At 42.3% G+C, this 17932-nt stretch overlaps 1 protein-coding gene across 1 annotated transcript; it reads right to left on the bottom strand.

Annotated features, from left to right (window-relative positions):
• Nucleotides 1-1158: 1158 nt before the first annotated feature.
• Nucleotides 1159-17864, bottom strand: LOC119560104 (filaggrin). The gene is made up of 14 exons (XM_037873450.1): nt 17359-17864; nt 16198-16288; nt 6983-7395; nt 6798-6883; nt 6557-6734; nt 6105-6445; nt 4320-5442; nt 3406-4254; nt 3199-3342; nt 2963-3143; nt 2781-2897; nt 2596-2719; nt 2331-2485; nt 1159-2264 (listed from the first exon to the last, which is right to left on the bottom strand). The coding sequence occupies exons 1-14, from the start codon at nt 17376-17378 to the stop codon at nt 2040-2042; spliced, it is 4047 nt and encodes a 1348-aa protein (XP_037729378.1). The 5' UTR covers nt 17379-17864; the 3' UTR covers nt 1159-2039.
• Between the last annotated feature and the right edge of the window lie 68 nt (nt 17865-17932).

Raw genomic sequence — 17932 nt, 5'->3', positions numbered from 1 at the left:
CAATGGAAATCTTCAGTTTCAGATGGTGGAGAAAATGCTATGTTTTCATTTCACACGATGCATCCCCATTTAAACTTTCAAAATGGGCTGTATTATGGCGACTGTTGGAAATTCGTCGAAATCTAATGACTTCATTAATAAATGACTCAATATTAAGTGATTTAACAAATTGCAAAGAACAATTTTAGGCGGTTCTTCGTTTGAAAAGGCAGTAAACTACAGTCAATCGATTGACGATTAAGTTTTTATGGCACCTTAAAATAATAAAAAAGTCATACAGAAGTTTCCAAGAACTTTACCATTGAATATATGAATAATACAAAAATCATATGATATTTGATGGGAACGTATAGAATGTTATACACTCCAAAATGTTTGTCAATTTTGTTCAAATAATAAGCGAAATACCCTATTAGTTAATTTAAGCCCCCAGGTTTCAAAGAGATTAAAGTATTTTAGGAACTAATTTATGCAAAGATATGGAAGAACTCTATACTCCCGAGTGCAATTGTAATCCCCGGATATAACACTTCACCGCTTCATCATGAATAGACACTTGTTCTCTGCTATCAGACAGTCAGTTGTGTAATCCCCGACAAAATCCCATCGACCGACAAGATATAACATTTTGCACCCGGCCATTTGCACCTGACGGCCATTTTGTGACATATCACAAGGTGAGTATTCAAATTGATCAAAATGTGAATGGTTGGAATATGGAGTAGGGAGCCATCAATGGTAAGGCAGTAACGACCATTCAAGAACTATTTTGAACTTTACAAAAAAATTAAACCAAAAAATGAATAATGAATGGTGGTAAAAGTACACACATCAGATTCTCTTGAACAGAAAAGCGTTTTTCGGTGGTATGCGATAAGTAAATGCGCCCAATTCGAGACATTGACGAGGCCTACAGCCCCAAACTACGCTGTTCGATAAGGTGCCATGGCCTGGGGGGCTTATGGTCGTCAAGTGACGCTAAATTATTAGCAATTATCAGAAGACAAACGGTTTGAAATGACTTCGAAATTGGGCATAAATATTCCTCGCACGCATTAATTGTAGCAAAGGAAGCGCTGGCTGAATTTATAATCTCTATATGGGCATGTGTTCCGATAACAAGTTGTCAAAATGTTCTCCAATTCCGTTTTACATTTATAACTTTATTCGATCCATTTCGAAAGTTGCGGTTTTCAATACATATTTATATATTTTCAGTTGACTTGTTCTCCATGAAATTGCGTTGGATTTGAACATTGGTTTATCGTTTTATTTTCATTGTTTTATTTTTGCAAATGAATAAATATTTTGTATATAGCACTACGTTGGCTGCAAGTAATTAATAAGCAGTTTCTTCATTGACCTCTTATTGCATTTGATTCACTTAATTCTCTCTCGGTTCTCCATCTTAATCTTCCATTTTCATACAGTGTACATCATAATATATAGAGTTTAATTTTATTTATCGTTAGCTTTATTTTATAACTATTTATAGGCTTCGCATGAAGTTGTTCAAGGTTTGCTTTGCTTCGCATTGTTTGAGAGTTTAGAGTTTCTTTGAGTATTTGCTTGCTTGCTTTGATTTAAATTCCATTTAAAGAAAACAACAGTTAAAATGCAAAATAAATTAATTCAACTACAATTTGAGACATAACTAGGCATGCACACATTGAGCTTTCTGTTTTGGATTCATCTTTCAGCTATTTTTGGTTTGAAAAAGCACTACGAGTTACAAGATCTTCGAGTATTTGTGGTTGTTGTTGCCATTGTTCTTAACAAGCTTCCTAGACATTACAAAATAAAATTAAATCCAAATACGTTCGGTTTTGGTAGCAGTTAGTAAGAAAATTCGAGTAGCAAAACGAGTTAAAGTTAAAGTAGGAGTTAAGATTAATCGTCCTTCATCATCATCCTTTGTATAAATACAAGTTGAGTTTAAGTTAGATTTGGTAGGTAGTAAGTTAGGGTAGGTTAATAACGTTTACATATTGGTAGGTTCATAGGTAGGTAGTTGCTAATTGCGGTTGGCCAACAATCCATTAGACCAGGTTGGCCACGTGCGTCGTGTCCATGTGCTGTATGAGAGTGCGCATGAAGGACATCTCTTTGCGCGCGTTCTCCAAAATCACCTTGGGGTCCTCGGATGTGCAGCGCAGACAGTTGGGCGCAAACACCATGGCCAGATTCGAGGAGTCCATCTTGGTGCAACTAACCACCTCGGATATGGAGAATTGTTGCAGGAAATGTATTAGATACGTTAGAACCTGAAAGCAATCAAATGTATTAGTATATTTAAAGGCACACTTTTACTTTTTTGCATATTAACTCACCAGCTGATTTATTTCAGGCAACTTATTAACTATTTCTTTGGCTTTGTCGGGATCCTCTGTGTTCACGCAATCCTCGTAGTAGGCATCCGGTATAAGCGGATCGTACAGTTCTCGGTACCATAGCTTAAGCAGACTGGCTGGCGCATGTGCATCAACTGGGAATGGGATCCAATATTAATGTTATATGGCAAAAGTCAAATACTATAAACTTTGACGAGCTCCTCGTCATATATAACTTTAAAGGTCAGTTCAATTAATCTCTTACCTAATGGGTTTTTAGAATCAGGAACATCCCACCGATCCAGGCGATTCTTCATGCAATTGACCTCATCCACATCCGCAGAGACGCGAAAGATTCCTTCAGTCTGCTTTCCATTGAGTAGCAAGACCTAAAAAGTTAAAAAGTATTTTTGTAAATAGAGTTTAAATATATTTATATAATGAACATACATGCTCTGAAAGGGTAGTCTGAATCCAGGGCAGCTTGCGGAATGGAAACTTATCTTTTTGCAGCTCCATCACCTCGGAAAGCGTATTACCAAACATGCTGTTCCTCAGGATTTGTTGCTGAAAGTTGAGGTTTCGAAAAATATGAAAAAATAGTTCTTAGTTTTCCGAATGATTCTAGTTACCCGCGCCTGCTCCACCTCATCCACAGTTGGCTTTTTGGCCATACGTCGTCCACTGCTCCCTATGCGATCCAAGCGGCGACAGCACACTGTGGCATAATGCGAGATTTGCACATGGATGGGCCACTTGCTCACCTCCATGAAACACGTGGCAAATGAGGGATCCCGATGACGATTGACATAACTGGGAGATATGGTGTTAAAGAAGTTTCATTGTGTTTATAAATTTAAATACTCACTTTAGCAGTGTGGGTTGAAATGTGGGCGATGGGGGTACATAGGACAGACAGATGGCCATTAGTTCCCAGCCCCGGATGAGCGAGTCTCGCTTGGGATTCTCTGTCGTTTGGCGACACAACTGGACATACAACTCATCTCTTAATCTGTGATGAAAGCGCAATTTATGTATTACATTCGTAATGATTTATATAGGTTAATTAACTCACTGCTGTTGTGGCAAGGATGCACTGATAATTTCTATGGCCACCGAATTTAATGTCATGCCTATGCGCGCCTTGCGATCCGCCATGTAGATCTGGACCAGCTTGAAGAGCTCGATGGCCGTTTTCTTGTCCGCCTTGTCCCGGGACAGAGCCAACATCGGTCGACTGATCGCCTCCGCCGTCCAACTAAGCATATCGCGCACAGACGCCTTCTTTCGGAAGATTCCCTTTGAGTGCAGATTCAGATTGTCGGCCGCGAACTTCTCGATATCACATTCTTTCATGCAGGCTAACGTTGGGCCGCCGAGTCCCATGCCTCCCATTCCCGGAGCACGTTCGCTGGGTGGGAATATCTGCTGGATGGTGGGCTTCAGCGAGGGAGGGGCCATCTTGTGACCAGGTCGGGAAAGACTGGCTGGCGTTACACTGCCCACCGTGACCTGCTGTTGACCAGCAACGAGACTGTGGCCATGGCCGGTCTCTTCTTTGGATGATGCAGCTGGTCCCGATCCCTGGTGACCGGCGCCAGCTAGTCGCGATATCTGCCGATTGGGAGAGGGCAGGGTTTGCGACTGCTTCTGCTTGGCATCGCTCGGTTCCAGGTGCAGCTGCTGCTGGTGGGGCAGCGAAGGCGGTGGAACGTGATGACCATGACCATGCCCAGTAAAGGGCGGCGTGTTGGAGTAAAGCTGCTGACCGTGATAGCCGCTTCCGGCTGAGGGGCTGTGCGATACGGTGTCGTAGTATGAGATCTGGTAACGGGGCTTTGGCTTGGGAACGGTGGGGGTCGGAGCCGAGGGCTCTGTCGCATTGACTCCGATTCCCTCTAGCACAGCCTCCACGTTTTCGGAGCTAATGGAGAGAAAAGGTCAGTTAAATAGGATGGAAACGTATTGCAAAATGTTAACTATACGTACATGTCCTCCCTTCCGGCGGGATCGTGCGGCGGATACATATACGCGTAGTAGGAGACACTGTCACCCATATTGGCGTAGTCGTCGATCATGCCGTAGTTATGCTCGAGATAGCCGCCATGCGTGTCCGATCCCCCGTCCGAGTCCTCGTTATCCGGCTCGTGGCCCGAGAGCGAGTGCTCTGACTGGCTGTCCGAGTGGTAGGAGTCCGAATCGCCGCCATCGCCACCACGGTACTCATAGCGACCCGACAACTTTGCCTGCTCGATGATGTAGTGCTTAAGAGGCAGCAAGTGGGGCATCTCCTGGTCCCAGTTGGTGTACAAGGGCGAGGTGTTCCCATTGTCGTACTCCACGTCGCTGTTGTCAGCTTGCTGGTGGTACGGGTGCTGCTTTGAGCGTCGCTTCTCACCGCCTGGCCCTCCTCTTCCATCTCCACTGCCTCCTCCCACATGGTAGCCCCGTTTGTCCAGACTGGAACTGGCACTGTGTCGCAATGAACTCTGCCCGGGGTAATGGTGAGACTGCGAACGATTCGCCGTGGAGTTGTTGGACTTCTGGCGCTGGCGGGCGGAGTCGTTGGATCCGCGCGACGAATGAGTCAACAGGCCAATGTTCTCTGTATTACCGCCTGGCGAAATGGGTCCTGCCTTGCCCAGCGAAATCCTTTCCAGACTCAGCAAGTCCAGGCTTTGGCTCGGCTCCTGCAGCCGTGGTGAGTGCTGCAGCTGGGGCAGAGCACTGGTGGCACTCGTCTTGGCCTGGCGCGAGCTCTTCGTCTGTGGACTGATAGGACTTTGTGGACTGGAGTCGCTCGAGTGCTTCTTGTGGCTGCTGCTGCCGCTGCCCGCCGTACTGGTGGCCGTATTGCTGCCACTTGCCCCACCTCCACCAGGTCCTCCTCCGCTCTTAGTGGCATTCGTGGTGTGGCGCCGGCGCGAGAGTGGCGTGTTCTCCACAGACTTGAAATACTTCTCGTGCATGGAGTCGTCGCTGGCGGCTCCTCCGTTCGCCGCTTCCGCGCTGCTCTTGCGGTAGGATTTGCTGTGGTGACCGGCGGCGGCGGGATTGATGGAAGAGGACATGAAACTGCCCGAGCGGGCCAGCGACACCTTGTATTCGCGATCTAAAACAGGACAGGAAAATGGATTAGTTAGTACTAAGAATTTCTTCAAAGCTGTAATCCAATAAAAGTTATATTTTTGCTAAATTATCTAGATTTAGGTGTTCTTTTTCATCATAATTTAACATTTTCTGTTTTAAGAATAGATATAGTTCATTGATTCATAACCATTTGCTGTGTGAATCTAAACATTATTTATTGCCTAACACAAATAAACACTTTCACTTGGTTAAATAAAATGTGGTTTCGACAAAAGAAACATATTAGATATTATTGTTTTATGATTTTATGACTATATAGAAAGTCGATGAACATAAACTTGCAATATCAATAAAACTTGAAATAAACACAATTGTTTAAGTAGTCTTTAAAATAAGTTAATAATCTTCTGACCCAGAACGATTCCTAAACACAACAATTTAATCATTTATAGATGGATATGAATCAGCGATCGGTAGGCCACTAATCGGGCATAGAGAATAGCTCTGCTCAGCCTCTACTGGCACACGTATACCGTACAACAGTAGCATACCGACCGGTGATATATACCCTTCGAACATACTAGATATCTCTACTATCTTATTAGAAACGATTTCAGAACAGTCAGTAACATTTAATCCTATCTACGAAGTAAATATCCATTCGAAGTAGATTTCCGTTCTTACCGCCTCCGTAGGACTTGCCCACTGGTGCTCCGGTGCCACCACCTCCTCCGGCACTCCGCTGTGCGTTCCTCTGCTGATGCTGCTGTTGTGCGTAGTTGTATGGGGCAGCGGGCGCTGCATCCGGCGACATCTTTTTCTTCTGCGACTGGGGCGTGTGAATAGAGTGCGTGGGTGAGGCGATGTCCGACGACTTGGAGGAGTAGCCCTGCAGGTGGTTGGGAAGCAGCTGCTGATCGAAGTACTTGTCCCCGTAGCCACTGCCACCGGCGTAGGATGAGGATGTGGAGGTGCTGCCATGCGGTAAATTATGCGAACTGGTGCTCTCTTGGAGCATCTCAAAACTGCAAGGCGATCCGTAACCCAAGCGTAAGCGGAGATGGAGATGGAAATGGGGGTATACAAAAGCGATTTAATGCCGATGAAGTGATAAAAACCAAACCTCAGCTACTTACGCCCCATTATCCTTGCCCCCGCCACCTCCCCGTTGATGCTTCTGCAGGGAGCCCAGGCGCAGGTTATCCGGATGTTGTGACCCCGGAACGCCGCCGTCATTGAAGCGTCTGTAGCCATGCGCACTGGACAGACTGGAGTCGCTGGACTTGCCCGATTCCTTGTACTGATTGCAGGAGTCTGTCAAGTTGAAACGGTGAGGAGATGAGTCATCAGGAAGTAGGGGTTGAGCAGAGCACTCACCTTGCGAACGCCTGGAGGCATAGCCCTGCGGATGCTGCGGCTGCTGCTGCATATCCATCGAGCGGGATGAGTCACCCGTGCCAACGCTGAAAAAAGAGGCCCAGAACGGAATGTAAACAAATGTGAGATGTAAACAAAAGTGGGAGCAGGCCCCAAATGGGGTTACTCAACTCCACTAAACTCACCGAAAGCTTTGGCGGCCACGTGGACTAGAGATCACTTCGCTGCTGGTTAGCTTCTCCTCGGAACTGGCCACCGTGCCATTGCCTCCGCTGATACGCTGCTGACCACGTCCCTTCTTGTTCGGCCCCGACATGGGTGAGGGTTGCTGCTGCTGCTGCTGCTGCTGGGGAGGATGTTGTACCTGTTGCTGCTGCTGCACCTGCTGCTGCTTCTGGGGCGTGGTCTGCTCACGACGCTCGCTGGGATCGGTGTTCTGCTTGAGCGTCTGCAGCTTGGCCAGCGGAATGATGTCGCACTTGCTCGGCCGGTGCCACACGGTCTTCTGCGTGGCCGCATTGTAGTAGTAGAACCGCTGGGTATTCGTATCAAAAAGTTCCCACCACTGCGATGAGTCGGTCCGCTTAATTGCCACATCCTGTAAAGCGAGAACGGAACGGGAATGAGTTACGGATTGAGGCCGGGAACGAGAACAGAGCGCGGTACGCGTGGCGAAATTAGTTTGGATCGTTGTCATCAGATCGGAGAGAGTACTCATGTGTGTGGGATTGTGTGGGTCGGCTCGTTGTGACGCAGGAATTGGGGATAGGGGTCTGGGAGGGAGGGCGACACGTGGGCCGCGAGATCAACGTGCGTTTATTAGATAAACACTCATAAATATGCCCTGAGGTGAAGTTAAAGTTGAGCGGTGGATATTTCCCAACCGGATATTCTTCCACCTGCTTATGCAGATCAAGCTCTAAAAAAATCGTTTATTCCTCATATGACCAACCGAAAACCATCGATGGATTCACTTCTTATCGGGCATTTAATCGTTTCCAGAAAAAAATTAATAATGAATTCTAATGATCAGTGGCCCAGCTTTGAGAAATCATCTTCTTTGAAAATGTTGCAATCTATTCTAAAAATGGTCTTACTTCATACCATACAGATATCGTCAACCCATATAGTTTTCTTTTTTAACGTTAAATGACAAACACACACTCATTTTAAGAGATCATCGTTATTTTTAAAAGTGCTATTCAGATCTTGTGTTCCCGAAAAAACAACCTGAAGATAGAGGTTATCGCGGTCTTGGTTCAAACAAAAGTGAGTTAATCAAGAAAACGTTTACTGCAGTGATCGTTTTATAGATTTTCATAATTAATTATTGTATAAAGGGGAGGTATTTATTTTACAAGTTCAGGGACAAGGTCCACGTTTTTATGTCTTGTATACAAATGTTTACTTCTTTTAATTGTACATTTCCAATTTATTTTTCATTTTTAAAATACTACTATCTTTACTGATATATTGGATTCTTGGATTTCCATGAAACCTCCAAAGAGTCCGAGCATATTGCACATTTTTAAGACACAAAGATTTCGGCACGTTTCAACATCAGTCTCATAAACGTAGTTTCATCAGAAGTGACACCGGACCCAATGACATTCAGCTCTGGCTTTGGCAATGATGAGTTTCCATTCCGCTAGTGCTTTGGAGGCTCCATTGTTGTCGTTGCTGTAGCTCTGGCTTTATCCCTCCTCTTGAATTATACAACAATTACACAAAAGCTGATTTATTTTGGTATCTCAGCTCGAGAGCTTTTCTTCGGGCTTAATCAGCAAACTCGAGAGCACAAAGAGTGTGAGTGAATGGGTGTGTGTGTTTATAATCTGAATCTGAAGGGTTTTATCAGCCGAGTAAATACAACAAGTGCTTGACAAACAGGGATTCTCGATGGTTCCTCAACTGCATTTGCCAGCGGGTGTGTCAGTGATGGGAAAGGTATTTATTTTACAAGTTAGGAGACAAGGACCACGTCTTTATAGTATGCATACATATAAATGGATTTATAATATAGGTATACTATATCCTATAATAAATATAGGTATGTTAAATCGAACGCCTTCAAAATATATTTTACAAAAATGGTAAAATTTCGATGACTTTTTGTTGGAATTTTGTATTATTATTTATAATATAGGTATATTATAATACTTTCTCTGAATCAGAGAATCTTCAAAACGTATTACAAAAAATGTTTAAATTTCATTAACTTTTAGTTGGAACTCGAAACTTTTTATTTAAATTAAATATAATGTTATAAGAAGAGATGATATTATATTTTGAGTATTAGAGCTTGCGTTCCCTAAAATATACAGAACTACAATACCTAGTCGACTAAGAGTGGCTTCACCACAATTACTTTGATGCATTCAGAAAAATTATATCTGTTTTTAGATACACAATACCTTTGTTGTCTGAAACATGTAGGTACAACTATTACTTTGTGCTCTCCATCACTGATTTAATCCTCCCTTTAATATCTGGCCTTGTTGGCGAGGCGCGTGTGCTTAATCCGCTCCATCTCGCTCGCTCCGCTCTCCCCATCTCTGTCGCGCCCAGAAGTCAGGGTTATTTCTGCAAAATGCATGCAGTAAGAGCAGCAGCAGTAGCAGTGGCAGCAGCAGCGTTGACCTTGAACTTTTGCGCTGCAGATGCGCCCACAGCCGACGACGACGACTGGAGACCTCAGCTTCAGTTGGAATTGCCAGGGCCAGCTGGGCGATGGGCGAGGGGCGGTAGGTGGTTCCTGACCCACGCCCCCTTTTAATCCAGCTGCCTGCAGGCGTTGTAGTTGCTTTTGATTTTGTGGTTGCAACTGGCCACCGATAGCAACAACAATAACAGCCCCGCCCACCGCTCAACGCCCATCGCCCATTGCCCATCTCGCACCCCGCTGCAAATGAAAGCTTTCGGCTTGGCTGCTTTTCATTTCTGGTTTTCATTTCCATTTCCAAGCGGTGCCCCCCGATTGCGTTGCATGTTGCATAATTTGTGGGCGCAACCAGACGACGATTGGTTGTGGGCGGGGCGGGGGTGTGGCAGGGGAGGGGCTGGGAGCAAGGCCACCCAGTGGAGATGGGCCACTCAGTTGCCATGTCGCCTCGTTACGCTTTTCGCATTGTTGCGTTTCCAACTGCCAGTCACTCAGTCAGTCAGTCACTCAGTCACTCAGTCAACCCATCCAGATAGTCCTCCCCGCCTCCAGTGAACCCATTCCCCACTGCCTCCCAGTTAAAAGCGAGATGGACTATAAAAAGAAACATCAAGCGACTCGACCTCATTTGTGGCCTTGTACAAAATTCCAAAATTTTTTGTAATTATGGAATATGAACAACAATGGGGGGAGATGAGAACGACTATGGCCTACATCTTAATCACAAAACAGTCAGCTGAAATTGGCCATTGCACATACTTTATTTGTTCGTAGGTGGCTTATAATCAATTAATTAAATCACTACCTTTTGTATTGCATTTTCATTTACATAATTTTTGTCAGTTCATGTTTGTAATCATTTAATTTGAATTCAATTTATATTTGTAATCATTTAAAGTTAAGTTGACAAAAGCACATTTTAATTAATTTATTTAATAGACATAGTTTTTGAAGTGCCTTATAAATATTTGCTTGTTTTTTATATTTATATGTGAGCTTTTTAAATATTTGCTTATAACAAATACGTTTAATGATGTTAGAAGTTGATTAACTTTGAAAGGTTGATTGAAAAGTCAAAAGCCTCGTGCCTAGCGGAAATGTTTTGGCATTTTGAATGAGGCAGTCAAAATGATTTTCTATCAAAAATGTTTATACTCGTCAAATCGGCATGGATTAATGTGTCAAAATGTTTAACCTTTACTATATTCTGTATGGTTACTCATACGCCCTGTGCAAGAGCAATACTTCCTCAAAAGCGCTGGCAAATATTATTATATCGATATGGTTTAATTGGAACCCCATTAATTTCCCAATTAAATCGAAGCGTTATGTATAGATCCCCGGAGTAATGCATTCCATTTCGTTATCTGCTGTTCAATTTGCCAACCATTGAATCAGTGGCGGATCCAGAGACGATTCTTGGGGGGGGAAATTGAACTTATTCTTCGATTTGGGGTTCAAACTTGTTATTGCTAGAGAAATACAGTACAAATTATAAAACAAAAATTATCCATCCCAATTTTTAGGTAAACAAAGTGGTTATATATTTTATATATATTTTTCTAGCAAACAAGTAAAATTTTTAAGTTCTGTGGTTCCAAGGGGGGGGAAATTTCCCTAATTTCCCCCCCCGTGGATCCGCCACTGATTGAATACAGCATGTGGCATGAGGAGATGTGCGTCTGGCGCTTATTGAAAAACAATTACAACTTTTAATCAGCGGCAAGTGGGTCGATCGGGGCGAAAAAAGAAGCGAGGCACGCACAAGATTTCTAATCGAGTTGGGTCTAGAGTTCTCCGTATACAGAAGACTATGGCCGAGGTCAGTTTCGGACCGATCTACTCTTCCTTTCATCTGTGAATCATGCAGCGAGAAAACATCCAAATGATATTAAACGAGACGCAGACATACTGAAAATATTGAGGAATTTTCTGTTGCCCCTCGGTAAATTAGGTCATCGACAGAGCGAATTTTGAAGCCCAGCGCAGTTCCCAAAATAGAACCCATGGAGGCGCGATAACGTCGAAACTACGGAACGGACCTCTCTCGAAATTTGAATGGAATGTGTCACCAAACTGGGAACCAATGAATGGAATTGAATTGTTATTGAATTTAAGCAAATATTGATCTGACTTCAATTCAAAGAATGCTCACTTTTCGAAAAAGCGCACAATCGACCATATATTTTTCCAGACGAAAGCACTAACAATTAAGTAGCGCGATTTATAGATTACGGCAATGCAGTTATCGATGAGTTGGGCACATGTTTCACATTCCCGCGAGGGAACTGGAATGCAGATCTCTGAGAAAATCAATTCAAACACTTATTTATAGATCAGTGAGCAGCCTAGTCTAAGGCTTATTTATGATATGGTTGCTGTTCTATAGCTTCACCATAGTTCAGCAACCCAAAAAATAATGGAAATTCAAACATAAATCAACTGCACATTTTGACAAATAAAAACAACTGATTTGATACCATGAGGAAATCATTATTTTTGCTATAAAATCTTTAAACTCAGGAGGTTTCCCACAAAATTTGACTAAGTACATCTGGGCACAAACTTAAATCCCAAGTCATTGATGTTGCATCAACCGCAGACAGTCCCCCCTCAAGGGTATTTAAAAATTTTAATGTATTTTCGCCTGCAAGACGCTCCGAAAGACGAAATTCATTAGCAATATTTATGCACATTTAATTGACTTTGTAATTGCTTTCAAATTGTGCCAGGCAAAGCGGAAGAAGTCGGTATTTAGCTCTGCCAAAAGCACACTTTGGCCGCAGAGACAGGAAACCAAACTTTGCCCAAGAAGGCAATGGGCGATAGATGGCCAGCCGAAGAGGAGGAAGACTGGGTGGTAGGGAATACCTTAAGTCTGGAATCATAGATAATGCATGACATGCATATTCAGCAAGCAGGTATATGAATATTGATTTTATGAAACCAAGTTAGAAACGACAGATAAACTTGGTACACAAGAAACTTATTTATAAGTAACTTATTTATATATGTACTTGACTGCAATATTACTGTTTTATTAAGATTTTATAAAACCAAACTAAGAACTCAGATAGACTTGGTACTGACCTTATTTATAATACTATTATTTATTTTTATTCATAATAACTATTTTAAATTAAAAATATTTTTTACTATTTGAGTAACTGATAGTAATAAAAAACAAATGTAATATTTCGAATAAAGTTCGGTTATACGAAAAATATTTTCAACAAAGTATAATGTGACAAACCATTTATCATTGAATGAGCATTTAAATAATTAAACCCTGAATACTGACTCCAAATCTAGTAACTAACATTTATAAATCTTTGTTTACCATGGAGAGCGACTTCTAATAATTTAGATCTAATTATCATACTATAACAAGACAATATACTGAATTGGAAGACATTTTCCAAGATCTTCTTTGATTGAATATAATATATAATAATAATATTTTCCTTTATTAGGTCTTATATTCCCGAGGTAGAATGAGCACCACAGTAAAAATTGAAATATTTCGACGATTGCGTAGCACAAGACCCTCCACTGAAGCGAGCAAGGCCCAGATCGAGGTCCGACCATTTTGGAGGAGGCGCCGCCGCATTTGGTTGCTCGGGGGATTGCAGCACCCCTTCTGGAGGGGATTGGGGCGGCAGTCGGATGACGCCGGCGGACGCACGTGAACATCCATACAATCCATCCAATGTTCGTGGTCGTCTCCACTCCGGATTCTGGTTCGGCAGTCGAGGTCTTGAGGCGGGTTTCGTAATGTGAAACACGAATCGAGCAATGGACGTGCAACTTGTGGGCAACTTTTCTTTTCTGTTTCTCCCTGCCAACCGGAAGTTTTACAAAGGCAAATGGGCAAAAAAGAGACGAAAAACAGTATGAAAAAGTTGACAAAGCCACGAGGGGGACGGGGCGGTAATTTCGAGTTATAATAAAGAGCTGAACAAAAAAGTAGACGGTGTCCCAACAACTGTGAATAAATTTCAAATCACGTACAAAGAATGCAGCAGCGAGAGTTGTTGGTGGTGGTGGTGGTGACACCAAAGAGAGCTCAGCTTGGCTAAAACAAAGAGCGGCAAGTTGGCCAACAAGCAACAAAAACCAGAACAGAATGTCGCTAATTTAAAGCATGTTAGAAAGGAGCGAGGGTGGAACAATGACTACGGAAAGGGGTGCACCGCCGGTGGGCAAGGTGGTGCAATCACCCCATCTTTAGTAATGTCTTTTTCACGCCGCCCTGCATAAATTGTGCGGATTTTATGGCGCAGTGAAAAGGATTCACTTCCTTTTCGCCACGAGGGGAGCGGCAACAATTGCAGTACATGCAATCAGATACTGAATCGAGGGCAGGCTTTTATAGACCTTATCTGCTACTTCGCCAAAGCAGAAGAATGGAGACGGAAGTGTCGACTTTACGCTGCTAATTCACAATAGACGCTCCGGAATCGCAACTTTGGTCTACTCGAAGTTGCAAGGAATAACTATGAAATCAAGTTGAAAAGGTAGGTTTGAGTGAAGACATTTTTTAAAATTCGTTTTTAAACGTAAGTACCTTTAAAACAAGAAAGTTAGAACACTATTATAGCTTGTATCTATGATAGCTTGTATCTATGATTATAATATTTTTAAATATGTTTCAAGACGAGTTTTAGTAGTATATAAATACACATGTGTTTAAGTTAAAACAAGTAAAACATTTTTTAATTTGTTTAAGTAACATTTCCTTTAATTTTTGAAAGTAAAAACCTATAAATACTTTAATAACAGATGATGCATATGCTCTCTTATTTGGGAGAGATCACTGTATCCACTCTATTCATTGACCGCAAACCATCATTAATTAACCCAATGATGAAGCTGTTGAGAACCAAGACCATTGATATTTACCTATATTATGGTTTGTGTTATCTTCTCGTCTCTTTCGCTTTTTGGCCGAGAGCAGTGTTTATGTAGGTGGTGGTAAGAGGGGGGTGCAGAATGCGGATGACGTAGTCGATGACTCAAACAGAGAGTGAGAGTGACAAAAACCGAAATGAAATGCACATAAATAAACACTCGAAGAGCGCAAAGAGAGAGCAATGGCTTTGCTGCAGTGCAAAGGGAGGGGGAAGAGCGGAAGAAGGGTCGCAGGACGAGCAATAAATCATGGCGTCCAAGCGGACATTACGCCCACTTACACTGACCGAAATTATTGGCTTGTGATTGAAATTAATTTATTACCACTGTTTTAAATAATTGAATTAATTGTATTGCAATTGGTCAATGGTTGCATGACAACATTACATTGACAAGATTTCTAAATTTAATTATATTTTAGTTTGCAAAAGTTTCTATAACTTGTAACGCTTGGATACATCCAAATAAATAAATCTTTAATTTTGGGCTTTAAGAACATTTTAGAATTCAGGTGAAGTTTGCCACTACTTCAAAGCACTTTATAACATTACCTTCATTACGAATATGAGTTTTAAAATTCAAACACAGATTTTAGTTAGTTTCACTATTTTTTCCAGTGCAGCTCCGCATGCAAGCCTTTTCATTATGGAAGCAGGACATGCACTCTATCGCTCACCAATACCTTTAGAACACTCCTGGCCATGTGTGTGCAATCGGGAGCGAAACGAGGACATTGCAGGCCAACAACAAAATCAATTAAATTTTCACTACTTCCTTTAGGAAAAGGTAAAATAAAAAGCCAAAGGAAAGGAAGAAGGGTGGCCTCGATAGCTCGTCTGGCCGATGTTTGCCTTTCGGCTTCGTCCTGCAGGCGAGACCAAAGTTATTAGCCTGCAACACCTTTTGGCGTTGCCGCATTAGCCAAACAGCATAGAAAATGTGAAAAAAAAAGCCAAGCATTTAAGCAAACATGCCAGTGGTTTTCCTTTCAAGCTAGTCTGAAAGGGAAAAGTTTCGCCTTAGATAGGGAAAATATTTGCACTGAGGCATGAACAACTGCAACATTTCCTCCTTTTACTCGGCTGTTATATCAGAACGGTTATGATGATGCGCGCATCATTCGGCAGTTATTTTAATATAATTAACCTTGGTCACGCCACTTGGCGAAGTGGGTTACGAAAAATTTGCAAGCCAAACACAAACAAGAAAATTGCGCAAACAACTGACCCAGAATAGTAATTAAACAACTAGCCGCACAACAAGTTACTCATCTAATCAATGAAGTAACAACCGCGAGCGGGGTCATTGAACTCCATAAATATGAGAAGATCTTGTGTTGCGTAAGATGATAGGATAAGTAATAACTGTCCAAATGGGGCTGATATTCGTGTTATGAAAAGGTCTTGCTACTTATATAAATGCAAATAAGTCGATAGATTGCAATAGGAATCTGTACTCTTTGTATAGTATCTAATATATCAAGAGTGTATACATTTTTGGTAATATTAGTTGACAAAAACAAATGAATTTTTGTAAGAATTTAATTAAGTAATGACAATTTTTCAACCTTTTCTGGTAAAAATGTTCCTTACTTCTTAAGCAAAAGCATTTAATATTGTAAAACCAACTCTCATCCCAAATATCCTGACGATTTAACTAGTATTATGGAGACAAATACGTTCTTTCTTGAATGCAGGGTTTTGTTTAAAATGAAGTGGCCTAAATTGGTTTGAGTTATGTACTTGTTCTTGGAGTCTGTTTAAAACTTTATTTTGGGAAAGTGTTCTGTAGATACATGGACTTTCAGATATAGAGATATGTACTTACTTCTGGTGGATCCCAAACACATTCGCCCGTGGTGAGATTGGCGTACATGTGCTCCTTGGTGCGCGGCTCGATGATTTCTACCCATTCTATTCTGCTGGTCCGGAGCGGAGATGAAGATGGAGATCCGGAGAGGGCGAGAAATACACATAAATAAGACATAAAATGCGATTGCTTCTATTTTCGAGCGGCCGACAAAAGCATCTCAGGAATGCCAGCCGAGTTGTTTGAGCACGGCAAAGAATCTGAGATACCAAAAACTTGGTAAAACACGCCCTCAAAAGCGACAGCAAAAAAAACAACAACAATGGCAAAATCCCACAGCAAACAAATGTTTCATTCAATATTTCAGGGCATTCATTGAGGCAAATTGATGGAAGGAAGAAAAAAAGTTTGACCAAAATCGTCATTGTGCGTAGTTTCCAAGTGTGTGCGTTTGTGTGTTGTGTGCCGGTTTTCCCCCATTTAATTGGGCTTTTCTCTATGCCGACAAACATATTTAGTCAAACCGTATCCGGTTTTTCCTTATTTGAAAATTGCAGTCCTTACACACACACACACACGCACACTTGGGCGAGAATGGGAGTTGGGAGAGAGTGAGTGAGGTGAGTGCGAGAGGGTGCAAGCACTCTCTCTTTGGCTCTCTCTTTTTGGCACATTTGGCGGCCGACGCTTGTTGCCGCGCCTTGCCAGAAAATCGATTTTGCAGGCGCCTGAGGCCACGAAAGAGCCAAAAAGTGCATAAATCAGGAATTTAATCAAGGTAAAACCAAATGCACGCGAGAGGAGAGGGGTGGCGTTGCCACCCACTCACGCACTCTCACGCACACACACACACACATGGGGAGGCAAACGCAGCTGTCCGAAGGCGGCTCCTTCTCCTCTCTCTCTCTCTCTCTTCCTTCTCCCCTTCCACGCCCACTCCCTCTCCTGTTTTGCCACCCACCCATTCGCACTGCATGGAAATTTTCTGCATTCAAGACAACAATTTATTTAACAAAAGCATCTGCAGTTGGTCATTGTTGTTGCTGCATTTGCTTTCTTAATAAATTGTATACACAATTTCGACATTCGCGTTGTCTGGAGATTGCCGTTGTTGTTGTTGTTGTTTTTGGTTGCTGCCGCCGATGGTAGTTGTTGTAGTTGTAGTGTAACGGCACACACCTTTCACAACTTGAACTCATTTTTTTTCTGCTCTTTATTAGGGGGCTGCTGGTTGTTGTTGTTGTTGCTGCTGGCGGTTTTCTCTCGCCTTTTGTTGTTGCTGCCTCCTTTTGCTATTTCTGCTGGCGCTGCTTCTTGCTCCTTTCCTTACACACACGCAAACACCCCGAACGCACTTTATATATATAAATATTTATATATATATTTTCCTCTTTCACTTATTTTCGTTTGGGTCGCGGCGGCGAAAATGCAATTTTCTTCTCAATTGATTTTTTTCTACACACTTCGCACTCCTTTTTTACATGCGTGCAGTTTTTGTTGCTGTTGTTGTTGTTGTGACTGCCGCTGCAGTGCAACTTGAAACACTTTCACATTTATGACATAATTCACTGGCCATATTTTTGCTTGGCTCGGCGTTTGTGCAACTGCATGTTCCCAGCGGTGATTTAAATATTTATGCTGCAGTGCGTGCAAATTCGAACGGCGAGACGTTTTGGTCTTGTTCATATGAGTTGTTGGAGTAAGGTGGCCGTATCAAAATATACATCGATATTTTTTGAGTAAATATTTATAT

The sequence above is a fragment of the Drosophila subpulchrella genome, unplaced genomic scaffold, assembly GCF_014743375.2.
Source record: "Drosophila subpulchrella strain 33 F10 #4 breed RU33 unplaced genomic scaffold, RU_Dsub_v1.1 Primary Assembly Seq354, whole genome shotgun sequence".
In the NCBI taxonomy this organism is placed as follows: Eukaryota; Metazoa; Arthropoda; class Insecta; order Diptera; family Drosophilidae; genus Drosophila; species Drosophila subpulchrella.
This window is presented reverse-complemented; position numbering and strand designations above follow the sequence as displayed.

Coding starts and splice junctions, on each gene's coding strand:
- LOC119560104 (XM_037873450.1), bottom strand. CDS start 17,378: ATGAGTTCAAGTTGTGAAAG. Junction 16,289..17,358: donor ATGAGTTCAAGTTGTGAAAG/GTGTGTGCCGTT, acceptor CCGGACCAGCAG/AATAGAATGGGTAGAAATCA. Junction 5,443..6,104: donor GGGCAAGTCCTACGGAGGCG/GTAAGAACGGAA, acceptor GTCCTGTTTTAG/ATCGCGAATACAAGGTGTCG.